The 13716-nt window shown below is 58.7% G+C and overlaps 1 protein-coding gene across 1 annotated transcript in view; it reads right to left on the bottom strand.

Moving 5' to 3' along the window:
- Positions 1 to 6132, bottom strand: part of ADAMTSL5 (ADAMTS like 5) — a 17415-nt gene extending 11283 nt beyond the window's left edge. Inside the window, exons 1-10 of the mRNA XM_032252500.1 lie at positions 6038 to 6132; positions 4708 to 5132; positions 3941 to 4013; positions 3736 to 3827; positions 3469 to 3529; positions 3252 to 3360; positions 1464 to 1591; positions 1022 to 1133; positions 583 to 669; positions 241 to 441 (exon numbers count right to left, since the gene is read on the bottom strand). Of these exons, the coding sequence (XP_032108391.1) occupies positions 241 to 441; positions 583 to 669; positions 1022 to 1133; positions 1464 to 1591; positions 3252 to 3360; positions 3469 to 3529; positions 3736 to 3827; positions 3941 to 4013; positions 4708 to 4763 (919 nt within the window). The 5' untranslated portion in view covers positions 4764 to 5132; positions 6038 to 6132. The remainder of the gene's footprint in view (positions 1 to 240; positions 442 to 582; positions 670 to 1021; positions 1134 to 1463; positions 1592 to 3251; positions 3361 to 3468; positions 3530 to 3735; positions 3828 to 3940; positions 4014 to 4707; positions 5133 to 6037) is intronic.
- Between the last annotated feature and the right edge of the window lie 7584 nt (positions 6133 to 13716).

Here is a 13716-nt window from a genome sequence, read left to right as displayed (position 1 = left end):
CCTCCCCCTCTGACCCTGTCCCCAGCCTCCCCCCTCTGACCCTGTCCCCAACCTCCCTTCTCCGAACCTGTCACCAGCCTTCCCCCTCTGATGCTCTGTCCCCGGCCGACCCCGTCTGACCCTCTGTTCCCAGCCGACCCCGTCCCCAGCCTCTCACTGCTGATGTTTGTCCCCAGCCGACACCCTCTGTCACCAGCCTCACCTCTCTGACCTTCTCCCCAACTACACCCCCTCTCTCACCAGCCCCCCTCTGACCCTCTTGGAGGCCAGGTGGCACCTGCAGGAGCAGGTCGTCGGAGGTGGGGCCGGCTGCGCGCAACGTCTCCTCGGGCCCTGGGTCGCGGGTGTAGACCACATGCGTGCCGGCCGCCTCGTAGGTCCCTGGCGGGCTGACTGCCCAGTCCCCGTTGAGGACGTAGCGCCCATCGCCCCCCATCAGTGCTGCAAGGGAACAGTCAGTCCTCAGGAGCCTGTCTCGTCTCCCAGACCCTGGGGTCCCCTCCTCAGGCCTCAGTCTCCCCATCTGTAAACGGGGACACCCCCCGGCCGGCCAGGTGCCTTCCACATCACACCCGAGGATACCCAGGTGGTTGCGGCTCCGGTGCGCCACGCGGATGTGTCTGGCGCCCTCGGGGATCAGGGTCACGTTCCAGTACCCAGCGAAGGCACCTGGCGGGGAGGGTAAGAGGGTGTTGGGGTGCCAGTGGGGGTGTATTTGAGCGATGACTCGAGGATTAAATGAGCTCCTGCGGGTAAGACAGCTAGCCAGGGTCCTGGGAACCGAAAACCCTCCGTAGACGTTAAGAGTTACAGTTACTATCGCTTCGGTGCGGCAGGGAAAGCGTTACAACCCCATCTGTTCTGGGGAGGGTGGGACAATCTGTCACTAGCCAATCAGGATGAAGAGAACGGGGGGCTGGGCCGCATGCTAGCCAATCAGCACGGAAATTTGCTTCTGGGCCACGGCTTGTTAAAGGGCCCGCTCTGACATGTGCGCAGGGAGGACGGGGCGGGCAGTCACCGGCGTCGCGAAACACGCGCTGCACGAATAGGCACGAGTCGTTGGCGCCTCCGCAGCGGCCGCAGCGGTCCTCGAGGGCGCCGGAGCCCAGCAACCCATCACAGCCGGCGCTCTAAAGGGTGAAGGACAGGCGCGGCGTGACTGACGCTGGAAGGGGCAGGACCTGGGGAAAGGGCAGAGCGTGGGAGTAAAAGGACGAGGCCTGGAGGGAAGATGGGGGCGGAGCCTAGGGAGGAGCGGGGCCTGGATGGAGATGGGCGTGGTGTCCAAGGGGTGGGGCCTAAAGGTGGCTGGGGGCGGGACCTAGTGATGGGCGGGGCCTGGAAGGGGAGCCTATGGATAGGTGGGTCCTGTGTGGGTGGAGCCTGATGATGGGTGGAGCCTAGGGAGGAGCCTGAATGGGAGGTAGGCAGGGCTCAGACTGGGCCCGGCGAGTCCTTACCAGGCAGCGGCCAGCCACGCAGACCCCATGGGCACCCGGGCTGCAGGCGGTGCCATCCAGGACGCGGCCGAAGCTGTGGTAGAAGGTGTGCCCTTCCGCCAGGCAGTTGAGGTCACACTGGCTGGGTGCTGAGGGCGGGAGGAGTCAGTGGGCCTGGGACTCCTATTCAAGTTCCAGTCTCCCTATACCAAGGTCTGTCAGGCAACCATCGCCTTGGGCAGATGAAGCCCAGAGATTCAGCCAAGGCCACATATCGAGGCTGAGGCAGAGCCAGGACTGGACCATAGGTGCTCTGCCTCCAGCAACCTAGGACTCCCAGGCAAGTATCCTGGGGCTGCATTCATTCATTCGTAGTCTTTTATTAGGAGTCCTTACATAGTATTAATTATTAACACCATTACTCATACTTGATTCCACTGAACACCTGTTTTCCAGATACTGTTCTAAGCTCTAGAATACGGAAGCAAGAACTCAATCAGTGTGCAGATGGGTAGCCTTAAAGGTGGCCAGGTGCGGTGGCTTACACCTGTAATCCCAGCATGTTGGGAGGCTGAGGTGGGCAGATCTCCTAATCCCAGGAGTTCAAGAGCAGCCTTGGCAACATGGCGAGACCCCGTCTTTACCAAAAATACAAAAAATTAGCCAGGTGTGGTGGCATGTGACTGTGGTCCCAGCTACTCAGGAGGCTGAGGCAGGAGAATCGCTTGAACAAGGGAGGTGGAGGCTGCAGTGAGCCAAGATGGTGCCACTGCACTCCAGCCTGAGTAACAGAGCAAGACTCCATCTCCAAAAAAAAAAAAAAACCTCACCCAAGCAACCAGCAAGTGCCCAATGATGTGTTTATCCAGTATACTGACTGAGTCTCATGCAACTGAGGTGTGTCGCTGGTCCTCCCTGGGCCTCAGTTTCCCCTTCTATCTGGAAGTGGGGCAAAATGGGCTGTCTGATCACACACTCAGGCTGACAGCCCTGACCCCTACTCCTCCAGCTCCACCTTCTTCTGGCTCCCATTTCCCTGAGCCTGTGTGGTAGACCCTGCCTGGAACAGACGCTGGACTTGCCTTAGTGGGCCTCTGTGGGGCCGGACCCAGCAAGTTTCCTCCAATTCTCAGAGCAAGAAGGAAGGAAGGAAGGAAGAAAGGAAGGAAGGAGGGAGGGAGGCAGGGAAGGAAGAAGGGAAGGAGGGAAGGTGGGAGGGAGGGAGAGAGGGAAGGAGGAAGGAGGGAAGGAGAGGAGGAAAGGAGGGAGGGAGGGAGGGAGAGAGGGAAGGAGGAAGGAGGGAGGGAGGGAGGAGGGAGGGAGGGAGGGAAGGAGGAAGGAAGGAAGGAAGAGAGGGAAGGAAATGAGGTGGAAGGATGGCACTTTCTCTGTTCTAGGCTTTTCTTGTATCTGTGACTGCCTTCCCCATGGCGTGTGAAGCTGCCTGTCTCCCTGAAATCTGGAGACGCACTGCCCCAGGCACACAGTTATATAACTGGCTATTTTCAGCTCAATGCAGCAACATTTCCTGCTACTGGGATAAGTTTGAGAACTGCTGGCCTCTGGATACAGCTCTAAGTAAATCCTCAGTCCGGTGTTCAGCCCTGTGGAGAATGGACCCTGCTTCCCTCTGCCCGTGTTCCACCCTAACATATGCTGTTTCTGTTTCTTTTCACCAACTCCTACATATTCTTCAAAGCCCTAGTGCTAATACCCTCTTCTCTTTGCAACACTCCAAGTCCCTCTCCCTGGGAGTAATGAGTTGTTCCCTCTGGCCCAATCCTGACCACAGGAGACCAGGCTACTCACCCCCATAGAAGGGCACCCACTGGTAGGTTTTCTGTGTGCCCAGGACAGGACGGCCATTGTACAGGGCACACTGTAGGTCTCGGAAGGGCACAGCCCCTGGGGGACAGTCCTGGGGGCAGAGATAGGAGAGCCAGAGGCTGGGACAACCCCAGGGACAGGTGTGGGCTTCTGGGCAGCCTGGGGTGGGGAGGGCGTTTGGGAGGTGGGCAGGGCTTACTGGCAGCTGGCAGAGGCGGTACTCGTGGGAGTCTCCCCAGCATGGCTCTTCCCCAGGAAGCCTGCAGGGAGCCACAGTGTGGAGAGAACCCCCCAGGGACCCCCTCCCGGGGCTGGCCTTCCACCCTCCACCCCCGCCAACCCCGCCTGCATTCCAGCGGGATCAGCGGGATTAAAGGGCACAGCATGTGTGGGCAAGCCGAGGGTGCGGCCAGGGGCCGGGCTGGGCAGGGAGGGGGGTGCAGGGACCCCTTCCCGGCCCGCTCACCGCAGGCACCGCCGGCTGCGCACAGATACGCCCCGCCCACAGGAGCTGGAGCAGCGGGTCCAGGACACCCACAGGGTCCACTCACCCGGACCCTACTTGGGGAGACAGAGGCACGGTCAGCCTGGCAGGGGGATGCTGGTGACCCCACACTGCAGCTGGGTCCCCATTCTCACTCACCACCCCCCGGGCTCATGCCCCCCCTTACCTGAGCACTGAGCCCCAAAGCACAGTTCAGCAGGGCCCACAGGAAGAGCAGGAGGTTCTGGAAGAGGCGGGGCCTGGGGAGCAGAGGGGCCGGGTCCAGGCAGCCACCGCCAGAGACACGGCGTTGTGTCCCGGCTCTGCCTTGACTGGCTGTGTGATCCGGGTCAGTAACTAAACCTCTCTGAGCCCCACCTCTCCTCTCTGAAAAATGGGGTAACAGAGCCCCCCCTTGTGGGAAAGTTGAGGGGTTCTGTGGATCAGGTAAAAAAGACAGGAGGTATGGAACACCGGATGGAGAAGAAGAACGCAACTGTCATCTAAAATTATTAATGTTATTTCTTTTTGAGACGGACACTCACTCTGTCATCCACGCTGGAGTGCAGTGGTGCAATCTTGGCTCACTGCAACCCTCCCGGGTTCAAGTAATCCTCCGCCTCACCCTCCCGGGAGCTGGGATTACAGGTGCCCACCACCAGGCCTGGCTAATTTTTGTAGTTTTAGTAGAGACGGGGTTTCACCATCTTGGCCAGGCTGGTCTCTGACTCCTGACCTCGTGATCCTCCCGCCTCGGCCTCCCAAAGTGCTGGGATTACAAGCAGGAACCACTGCCCCCAGATTGAAGTTATTATTGATTGTGTATTGTGCTATAATGCACACAGTAGGTGCTTAATCGATGCTTGATGATTGGTGACATCATTCACAAATAGGACACAGGTGACCCCCAGGGCTGGGGCCCCTCCATGCCCTCCCCACCATCCCGGCTTCTACCTTTCTGTGTGGCTTGAGGCCAGCCACTCCACTCTCTCAGGCCTCAGTTTCCCCATCTGTGCAGTGGGGGCCGGGTGGGCTCAGTCCATGATTCTGTGAGACCCTGCAGGAGGTGCAGCCAGCAGAGGCTGGGTCAGGAGTTGGGTCCCTGGCAGAGGCCCCCAGCTGCACCCTGGGCCCAGGGCTCCCTCGGCTCCCAGACGGCAGGGAGTCCTCCGGATTGGGGGTGGGGCAGAAAGGGGTGACCTGACCCCGGTCCAGTCGGCGCCTCATGGCCTCATCGGCGGAGGGGGTGGGACTGAGCCGCTGGGAGCGGCCGTGGAGGGAAGGGGAGGAGGCTGACGGCCTCTCTGAGCCTTAGTTTCTCCATCTGTCGGGGCAGGGATGAAGTCACTTGCCATCCACACCCTCCTCGTGACCCCAGCCTGCAGGGAGAAAGGGGAGGGAAGGGAAGTGGCCGCCCAGTGAGCTAGGGCTTCCCGTGCCAGCAGAGCCTGAAGGGCAGGCAGGCGGGTGAGCCCTGGTCGGGGCACCAGCTGGGGAGGAGGCTGGGTCCCATTTTGACCCCATTTCCCTGGCTCTCAGGCCCCACTGGCTCGAGCATTTGGACCTCTGGGGCACCAAGTGTCCGGGGTCCCGGGTGTTTCCAGGTGCTGAGACGGCTGGGTGGCCAGCTGCGTCCGTGCTGCTGTCTGAGCTCAGAGCCTGGGCTGGCCCAGGAAGCAGGAAGAAGTCGGAACCAGAAATTTAAAACAAGTGGAGGGGGGCCCAGGTGTGGTGGCTCACGCCCCTAATCTCAGCACTTTGGGAGGCCAAGACAGGTGGATCTCCTGAGGTCGGGAGTTTGAGACTAGCCTGGCCAATATAGTGAAACCCCGTCTCTACTAAAAATACAAAAATTAGCCGGGTGTGGTGGTGCACGCTTGTAATCCCAGCTACTCGGGAGGCTGAGGCAGGAGAATCGCTTGAACCCGGGAAGCAGAGGTTGCGGTGAGCTAAGATCGGGCCACTGCACTCCACCCTGGGTGACAGAGGGAGACTCTGTCTCAAAAACAAACAAACAAAAAACAAAACACAGAGGGAGGAAGCTTGACCTTCTGACAAGCCCACCAGACTCTGAGCCTGGCTTGAGGAGCAGGGGTCTGGGTGATGAAAAGTAAGGGGCCACAAAGACCACCCTCCCCCTCCACAGTGAGCCCTCCCCAGAACCAAGGCTCTCCCCTCCCCGTGTGGGCTGCACCCCGGACTGGCGGTGGGATCTCGGGGCAAGGCGCACCTCTGGGCCTCAGTTTCCCCCGGAGGAAGCGGGAGGATAGCAAGAGGGACTTACCGGCTGCGCAGAGCCCAGGTAGCGCGTCCCGGCTCCCTGAGCGGCCTCAGGGCGGGCGGAAGCGGCGGGGCCCGAGGTGCAGGGCGCGGGGAGCCTGGGACGGCCCCTCCCACTGCGGCCTCCGCGGGCGCGCCCAGGCCGGGGCTAGGAGGGGCGGCGGCCCCGGGCGCCCTCGCGCGGCGGGAGCGGATCTGCGGCAGGGGAGTGCCCGGCGCGCGCGAGCGCAGGGGCCCCGCAGTCACCGGCCGCTGTGCAGCGCCCGGCCCCGGTGACCTTGGCACGCTCGGGCGGAGGCGCGGCGCGGGGACTGACCGCCCGCTCTGCCCCGGGGCTGCTATTCCGGGCGCCGCTCTCAGGGCCCGGGAATGTGCGCGAACCGAGATCACCCCGCCCTGGGCCTGGGAGTCCCGGGCGCTGCCCCCACCCGCCGACGCCTGGATTGCGTCCCCGCCGGGGTTCCCGTCTCCGGTCACAGCCCCTCCCCTGGTCCTGCCCCCCACCCCTCCTGCGGGGGGGGTCGCCCCACTCGTGGATGGGGACCCCCGCGCGCCTGGGGCTCCCACCCGGGGGTTCCCCGCCCCAGGTCCCGGCCACCCCCAGCACAGGGCCCCCGCGCACTGGGAGAAGCTCGGCTCCGGGGGCCGCGCGCGGGGGGTGGAGAGACCCTCCCAGCTGGCGCATTCCCGGGCGCTGCTGTCACCAGGGGACGCGCCCCACCCGCCTCCCGCCCTCCCTGCGGGGCCCCGGGGCTGCCAGCCGGGCTTCACAGCCAGACCCGGGTCCAGGCGGTCCCTCTCCCTCGCAGCCGCAGCCCCACCGTCTCTGGCCTCAGTTTCCCCATCCCAGCTGTGGGGCCGGCAGGGGCCTCCACCGAGAACCTTCCATCTGGAATCCACTCTGCGCGGACCAGCAATGCGAGGGGCACCCCGGGACTCTCCCCACCCCACCCTTTCCCGCCATTTCCCACTGGGTGTCTGTGCGCCGCGCCGTGCCCACCCACACAGGGCTGAGACCAGGCCGTGGGGTTCTGGGCTCCACCAGCTTCTGGCGGGCGGGCTGAGGGGCTGGGGCACTAAAGGAAGGGTGGGGTACTGCCCTTTGGCTCCCTGAGCTCCACCCAGGCTCAGCCTGAGCACCCCCTCCTCCAAGAAGCCCACTCTGCTGTCCCACATGTATGTCGTTGGCACAGCGGGTGTTTACAGCGCTGATCATAGAGAGAGAGGTTTGCTGGGGACATACGGGGCGTTGCCGGTCCAACTCAATCTGCCCTCCAGCCAGTACCATGTCACAGCAGAGCCACCCATATGCCATTTACTGAGCACCTACTCTGTGCAAAACTGTGAACAACCCAGCCAGGCCCAGGCGAGCGGTTAAGGCAGCCTGCGGAGTATAGAATCCCATCTTCTCATCTGGACCGTTGGAGAAAATAGCCCAGGCCCACCGCAGATAGCCCCGGCGGGTGGTGTGGTTTGCGGGGTGTCAGTAAGGGCCTCATTGAAGAGAAGGACAGGCCGGGGCTGCAGCTCATGCCTGTGATCCCAGCACTCTGGGAGGCTGAGGCAGGCAGATCTTCTGAGGTCAGGAGTTTGAAACCAGCCTGGGCAACATGGTGAAACCCTGTCTCTAGTAAAAATACAAAAATTAGCCGGGCGCGGTGGCGGGTGCCTGAAATCCCAGCTACTTGAGAGACAGACATAAGAATCGCTTGCACCTGGGAGGTGGAGGTTGCAGTGAGCCAAGACTGCACTGCTACACTCCAGCCTGGGCGACAGAGCAAGATTCTCTCAAAAACAAACAAACAAAACCTAAAAAAACAAAAAACGAAAAAGAGAGACAGGCAGCTCAGGTCCCAGAGGCTAAAATAAGGGACTAAGGGACAGTCAGGAGCTCTGGGTGGTGGAGCAAGTGACATGGTATGTGGGGGGGAGGTGGAGATGAGGTCAGAGGGGGCCTGGGGTGAGTCATGGGAGGGGTTTAAGCCCCCGTGGGAGGGAAAGTGGGGAAAGCCACCCCTGACTGCTGCGGGGATGGGGTAGGCGGTAGGAAGGCGGGGAGGAGGCAGCAGGGGTTCCTGAGGGCCAGGGGGTGTGCCCGGGATGGCACAGGTGAGAACAGGGGGTGGTGGCCAGCCCCGTCTGGGAGCAGAGGCTGCAGGAGCTGCTGATGGATTTGAGGAGCTGGAGTGGGAAGAGGCGGCTGGGTGGAGAGTGGGCCCCACGGCCTGAGATGGGCAGGCTGAGGCCAGGGGGGAGCAGGAGGGCGAGGCTGGGGTCGGAGGCCAGGTCTGGCTGCAGAAGGGGATATGGGTGTTGCTGGCACACAGCGGGTGTTTAGAGTCGTCGATGAAGCTGGGGGAGCCTGAATATCAGAAGCCGGGATGAGAGGAAGAGAACCAGGTGCATCTGGGGTCCCGGAAGGAGGTCAAGGCTTCTTCGAGGACGGCAGAGGGGACTGCGGCAGATGCTGCCTTGAGGTCAGCCAGAGGAGGGTGGAGAATGGACCCTCACACCGGCCTGCGGAGGCAGTCCGTGACCTGGACCAGCAGTTTTGGGGTGGGAGAGTGAAACGTGTTTGAAGGGGGATGAAGACAAGAGGGAGGAAGGGAAATGGGGGCTGACGAGCAGAAAGCCTCTAGGGGGCACCTACTGTGTACAGGGCCTGGAGGGGGTGAGAAATGTCAGCTCAGGCCAGGCATGGGGGCTCACGCCTGAAATCCCAGCACTTTGGGAGGCCAAGGTGGGAGGATCACCTGAGGCCAGGAGTTAAAGACCAGCCTGGTCAACATGGTGAAACCCCGTCTCTACTAAAAATACAAAAATTAGCCGGGAGTGAAGGTTGCACTGCACTCCAGCCTGGGGGACAGAGAGTCTCCGCCAAAAAAAAAAAAAAGCCCAGGGCATGTGTCATTAGGACAACCGCATCCTCCTCAGATGTGCCTCATTCCCAGATGTCAGCCCACAGAGTTCCTCTGGGAGTGCAGACAGCAGGCTCTGTGCCCTGCAGGAAGGGTATACAGCAGGCGCTGTGCCCTGCTGGGAAGGTGTGCAGAAGGCACAGCGCCCACAAGGAGCACACACAGCAGACATTATGCTCTGCAGGAAGGGTATACAGCAGGTGCTGCATCTTGCAGAAATGCATATACTAGACTCTGCCCTGCAAAGTGTATACAGTAGATATGGCACCTTCAGAAGAGTGCACACAGCAGTCACAGCATCCTGTAGAGAATGTATACAGCAGGGAGTGCACAGTTAGCACTGAGTTCTATAGAAAGAGTACCTGCAGCCCCTGTGCCCTGCCAGGACAGCATATCTGGGGTACTGCACCCCGCGTCGGGGCTCTACAGCTTGAGGGATTGGCAGAAGTGGGGATGAAGATGTGGAGGGCTGCCTCCCCACCCCCAATTTTTATTCCCTACTGTCCCACCTCTGTCCTCTGGATGTCCCTAGGAGGAGGCTGGGAGCTCAGCCTAAGACACCCGGTGTAGGTGGAGGGGGTGGCTGCTGAGGCTCAGAGGCTCCTGGGGTCCCCATCGGGCGGGGTCCCAGCTCTGTACATTCCCCTGCCCTTGCCTGGACCCTGACAAGGGTCAGCCAAGTCCCCCAACTCTGCTTTTCAGACTAGACCCCCTGCTTGAGGCAGCATCAGGATGAGAGGGGAGACTGAGGCTCAGATGTGGGTCCGTTAGGTTCCATTTCCTCCACGGTTTTACGGCCTTGAGGGTTCAGGAATGCCTCGATCTGCCGTGTTAACAGTGAACAGTGCAGTACCGTGCAGTTCGAACTCTGTTCACAGGGTAGATTTCACAGTAAGGTTCTCATCACAAAAGAATAAAAATGGTGGGACACAAAGGACCTTGGGAAGGATGAGTAGGTCTGTCATCTTGAGTGTGGTGACTGCATATGTGCAAACTCATCAAATTGCAGATATTGGACTGGGTGTGGTGGCTCATGCCTGTAATCCAAGGACCTTGGGAACCCCAGGCAGAGTTTGAGACCAGCCTGACCAATGTGGTGAAACCCCGTCTCTACTAAAAACACAAAAATTAGCCAGGAGCAGTGGCTCACACCTGTAATCCCAGCACTTTGGGAGGCCGAGGCAGGCGGATCCCCTGAGGTCAGGAGTTTGAGACCAGCCTGGCCAACATGGAGAAACCCCAACTCTACTAAAAATACAAAATTAGCCGGGCGTGGTGGCACATGCCTGCAATCCCAGCTACTTGGGAGGCTGAGGCAGGAGAATCGCTTGAGCCCGGGAGGCAGAGGTTACAGTGAGCTGAGATCGAGCCATTGTACTTCAGCCTGGGGGACAAGAGTGAAACTCCGTCTCAAAAAAAAAAAAAAAGCAAATATTGCATATGTACATTTCTTCAACTATACCTCAGTAAAGCTGCTTTGGTAATTCAATCTAATTTAAAAAGAAATGTCCCAAAGCAGCTTGTGTCCTCTCGGTGGCCTCCCATGATCCCTCAGGCCTGGACACGTGGTCCCAGGACACCTCAACTTCCTGCATGGACTGGGTGGAGCCTCTCCTCCCCTGCCGCACCGATCCCTGGACCCCTCGGTCCCTGGGGCTGTCCATCTGTCCCTGGGCACCAGCATGGGCCACTGGGACTCTCCCCGGCTGGAGTCACCACTCGGGCCCCTCCTTTGCCGCTGCTCACCTGGTCCTCATTCTGAGCCCACTTCTTGTGCGCGCTCAGAATCTGTTTCCTGCAGGCACCCAGTGCCCAGGGCATTGTCTGGAATTCCTGGAGGAGACCCCTTGCTTTTTTCCCCCTCTGCCCAGACTCCAGGTCTTTGACACGGCTGTGCCTCCCTCCGGGGGCGCCCCTTCCCCTCCACCTTCAGGTGCTGAAAATCACCTCATCTGTCACTTTCAGGCCACGTGCTTCCGCAGGACTGGACTGCTCCCTCCATTATGTATCACGTGGCCCAGGCTTGGCCAATCAAATAACTTCATTTCCCAGAGATGGGGATTGGCTGCAGTATGACCATGTGACCCAAGTGGGCCAATGAGAGCCTGCCCTGGGACTGGAACTGGGCTGTTGCAGGAAAAGGTGGTTTTCTGTGGCTGGGGTGAGCTCCAAGGATGGTGTGAGTTGAGGTGGGCTGGACTTTTTTGACTACTTCAAGAGGTGCGCCGTCTCAAGCAGATGCTGACAGACAGGGCCAGATTTCCTTTTTTTTTCTTTTTTTTTTTTTTTATTTTTTTGAGTCAGAGTTTTGCTCTTGTCGCCCAGGCTGGAGTGCAGTGGTGTGATCTCAGCTCACAACAACCTCTGCCTCCTGGGTTCAAGCGATTCTCCTGCTTCAGCCTCCAGAGTAGCTAGGATTGCAGGAATGCACCACCATGACCAACTAATTTTTTATTTTGTATTTTTATTTTGTATTTTATTTTATTTTTGAGACGGGGTTTCAACATGTTGGCCAGGCTGCTCTCGAACTCCTGACCTCAGATGATCTGCCCGCCTCGGCCTCCCAAAGTGCTGGGATTACATGAGCCACCATGTCCAGCCTGTATTTTTAGTAGAGACAGAGTTTCTCCATGTTGGTCAGGCTGGTCTCGAACTTCTGACCTCTCAGGTGATCCACCCACCTCGGCCTCCCAAAGTGCAGGGATTACAGGCATGAGCCACCTCGCCTGGCCTATTTTTTTTTATTAGTATAGAGATAAGGTTTCACTGTGTTGCCCAGTCTGGCCTTGAACTCCTGAGCTCAAGCAATCCTCCTGCCTTAGTTTCCCAAAGTGCTTGTATTGCAGGCGTGAGCCACCTTGCCCAGCCAACTGGAATAATTTTAGGTTTACCAAAACGGTACAAAGATACTACAGGGTTCCGGTTAGACTATTTGTTGTTATTCTGGTGGCAGAATAATGCCACCCCACGAGACGTCCCGATTCTAATCCCCACAGCCTGTGGCCACGTCACCCCTCATGGCAGAAGGGACTCTGCAGGGTGGGACTGAGCTAAGGACTCTGAGCTAGCAGAACATTCTGGAGTATCAGGGAGGCCTGATGTCCTCACAGGGTCCTCACGAGAGCAGGCGGGAGGGTGAGCGTCAGAGAGAGACTGGAAGAGGCTGCACTGTGGCGGGGAAGGGGAGGGAAGGCCCCGAGCCGAGGGATGGGTGCCTGTAGTTGCTGGGACAGGCAGGAACCGAGCTAGCCTCTGGAGCCCCCAAGAGAGCCCCATCCCACCCACACCTTGATTTGAGGACTTCCGGCCTCCGTATTATAAGAGGATAAAGTTGGCCAGGCGTGGTGGCTCATGTTTGTAATCCCAGCGCTTTGGGAGGCCGAGATGTGTGGATCACCTGAGGTCGGGGGTTCGAGACCAGCCTGACCAACATGGTGAAACCCCATCTTTAAAATTAAAAAAAAAAGAAGGCCGGGCGCAGTGGCTCAAGCCTGTAATCCCAGGACTTTGGGAGGCCGAGGCGGGTGGACCACGAGGTCAAGAGATCGAGACCATCCTGGTCAACATGGTGAAACCCCGTCTCTACTAAAATTACAAAAAATCAGCTGGGCATGGTGGCGCGTGCCTGTATTCCCAGCTACTCAGGAGGCTGAGGCAGGAGAATTGCCTGAACCCAGGAGGCGGAGGTTGCGGTGAGCCGAGATCGCGCCATTGCACTCCAGCCTGGGTAACAAAAGCGAAACTCCGTCTCAAAAAAATAATAATAATAATAATGATAATAATAATAATGGGATAAAGTTGTCGCCCGGGCTGGCATGCACTGGCGCGATCTCGGCTCACTGCAACCTCCGCCTCCTGGGTTCAGAAATTCTCCCGCCTCAGCCTCCCAAGTAGCTGAAGTTACAGGCGCCTGCCACCACGCCCGGACAATTTTTGCCTTTTTAGTAGAGATGGGGTTTCCCTATGTTATCTAGGCTGGCCTTTAACTCCTGATTTCAGGTGATCCACATGCCTCAGCCTCCCAAAGTGCTGGGATTACAGACGTGAACTACCGCACCTCACCAAATTTGTCTCGTTTTAAGCCATGAAGTTTACGTTAGTTTCTTACGAGAAGAAACAGAAACTGGCCAGGTGTGGTGGCTCACGCCTGTAATCCCAACACTTTGGGAAGCTGAGGCAGGCTGATCACTTGAGGTCAGGAGTTCGAGATCAGCCTGGCCAGCATGGCAAAACCCCGTCTCTACTAAAAATACAAAAATTGGCCGGTCGTGGTGGCTAACGCCTGTAATCCCAACACTTGGGAGGCTGAGGTGGGTGGATCACAAGGTCTGGAGTTCAAGACCAACCTGGCCAAGATGGTGAAATCTCGTCTCTACCAAAAATAAAAAATAGCTGGGCATGGTGGCACATGCCTGTAACTCCAGCTTCTTGGAAGGCTGAAGTGGAGAATTGCTTAAATCTGGGAGGCAGAGGTTGCCGTGAGCCAAGATCGTGCCATTGCGCTCCAGCCTGGGTGACAGAGCAAGACTTCGACTCAAAAAAATAAAACAAAAATTAGGCCCAGGTGTGGTGGTGCTCACCTGTAATCCCAGCTACTCGGGAGGCTGAGGCAGGAGAATAGCTTGAACCCGGGAGGCGGAGGTTGCAGTGAGCCGAGATCACGCCATTGCACTCCAGCCTGGGCAACAAGAGCGAAACTCCGTCTGAAAAAAAAAAAAAAGATAACAATCATTATTTTATGATTATTGGCTAAATTCCAAATGTT

The sequence above is a fragment of the Sapajus apella genome, unplaced genomic scaffold (genome assembly GCF_009761245.1).
Source record: "Sapajus apella isolate SASKATOON/1434 unplaced genomic scaffold, GSC_monkey_1.0 scaffold77, whole genome shotgun sequence".
Taxonomy (NCBI): Eukaryota; Metazoa; Chordata; class Mammalia; order Primates; family Cebidae; genus Sapajus; species Sapajus apella.
The sequence above is the reverse complement of the archived record's forward strand: the minus strand, read 5'-3'. Positions and strand labels throughout refer to the sequence as shown.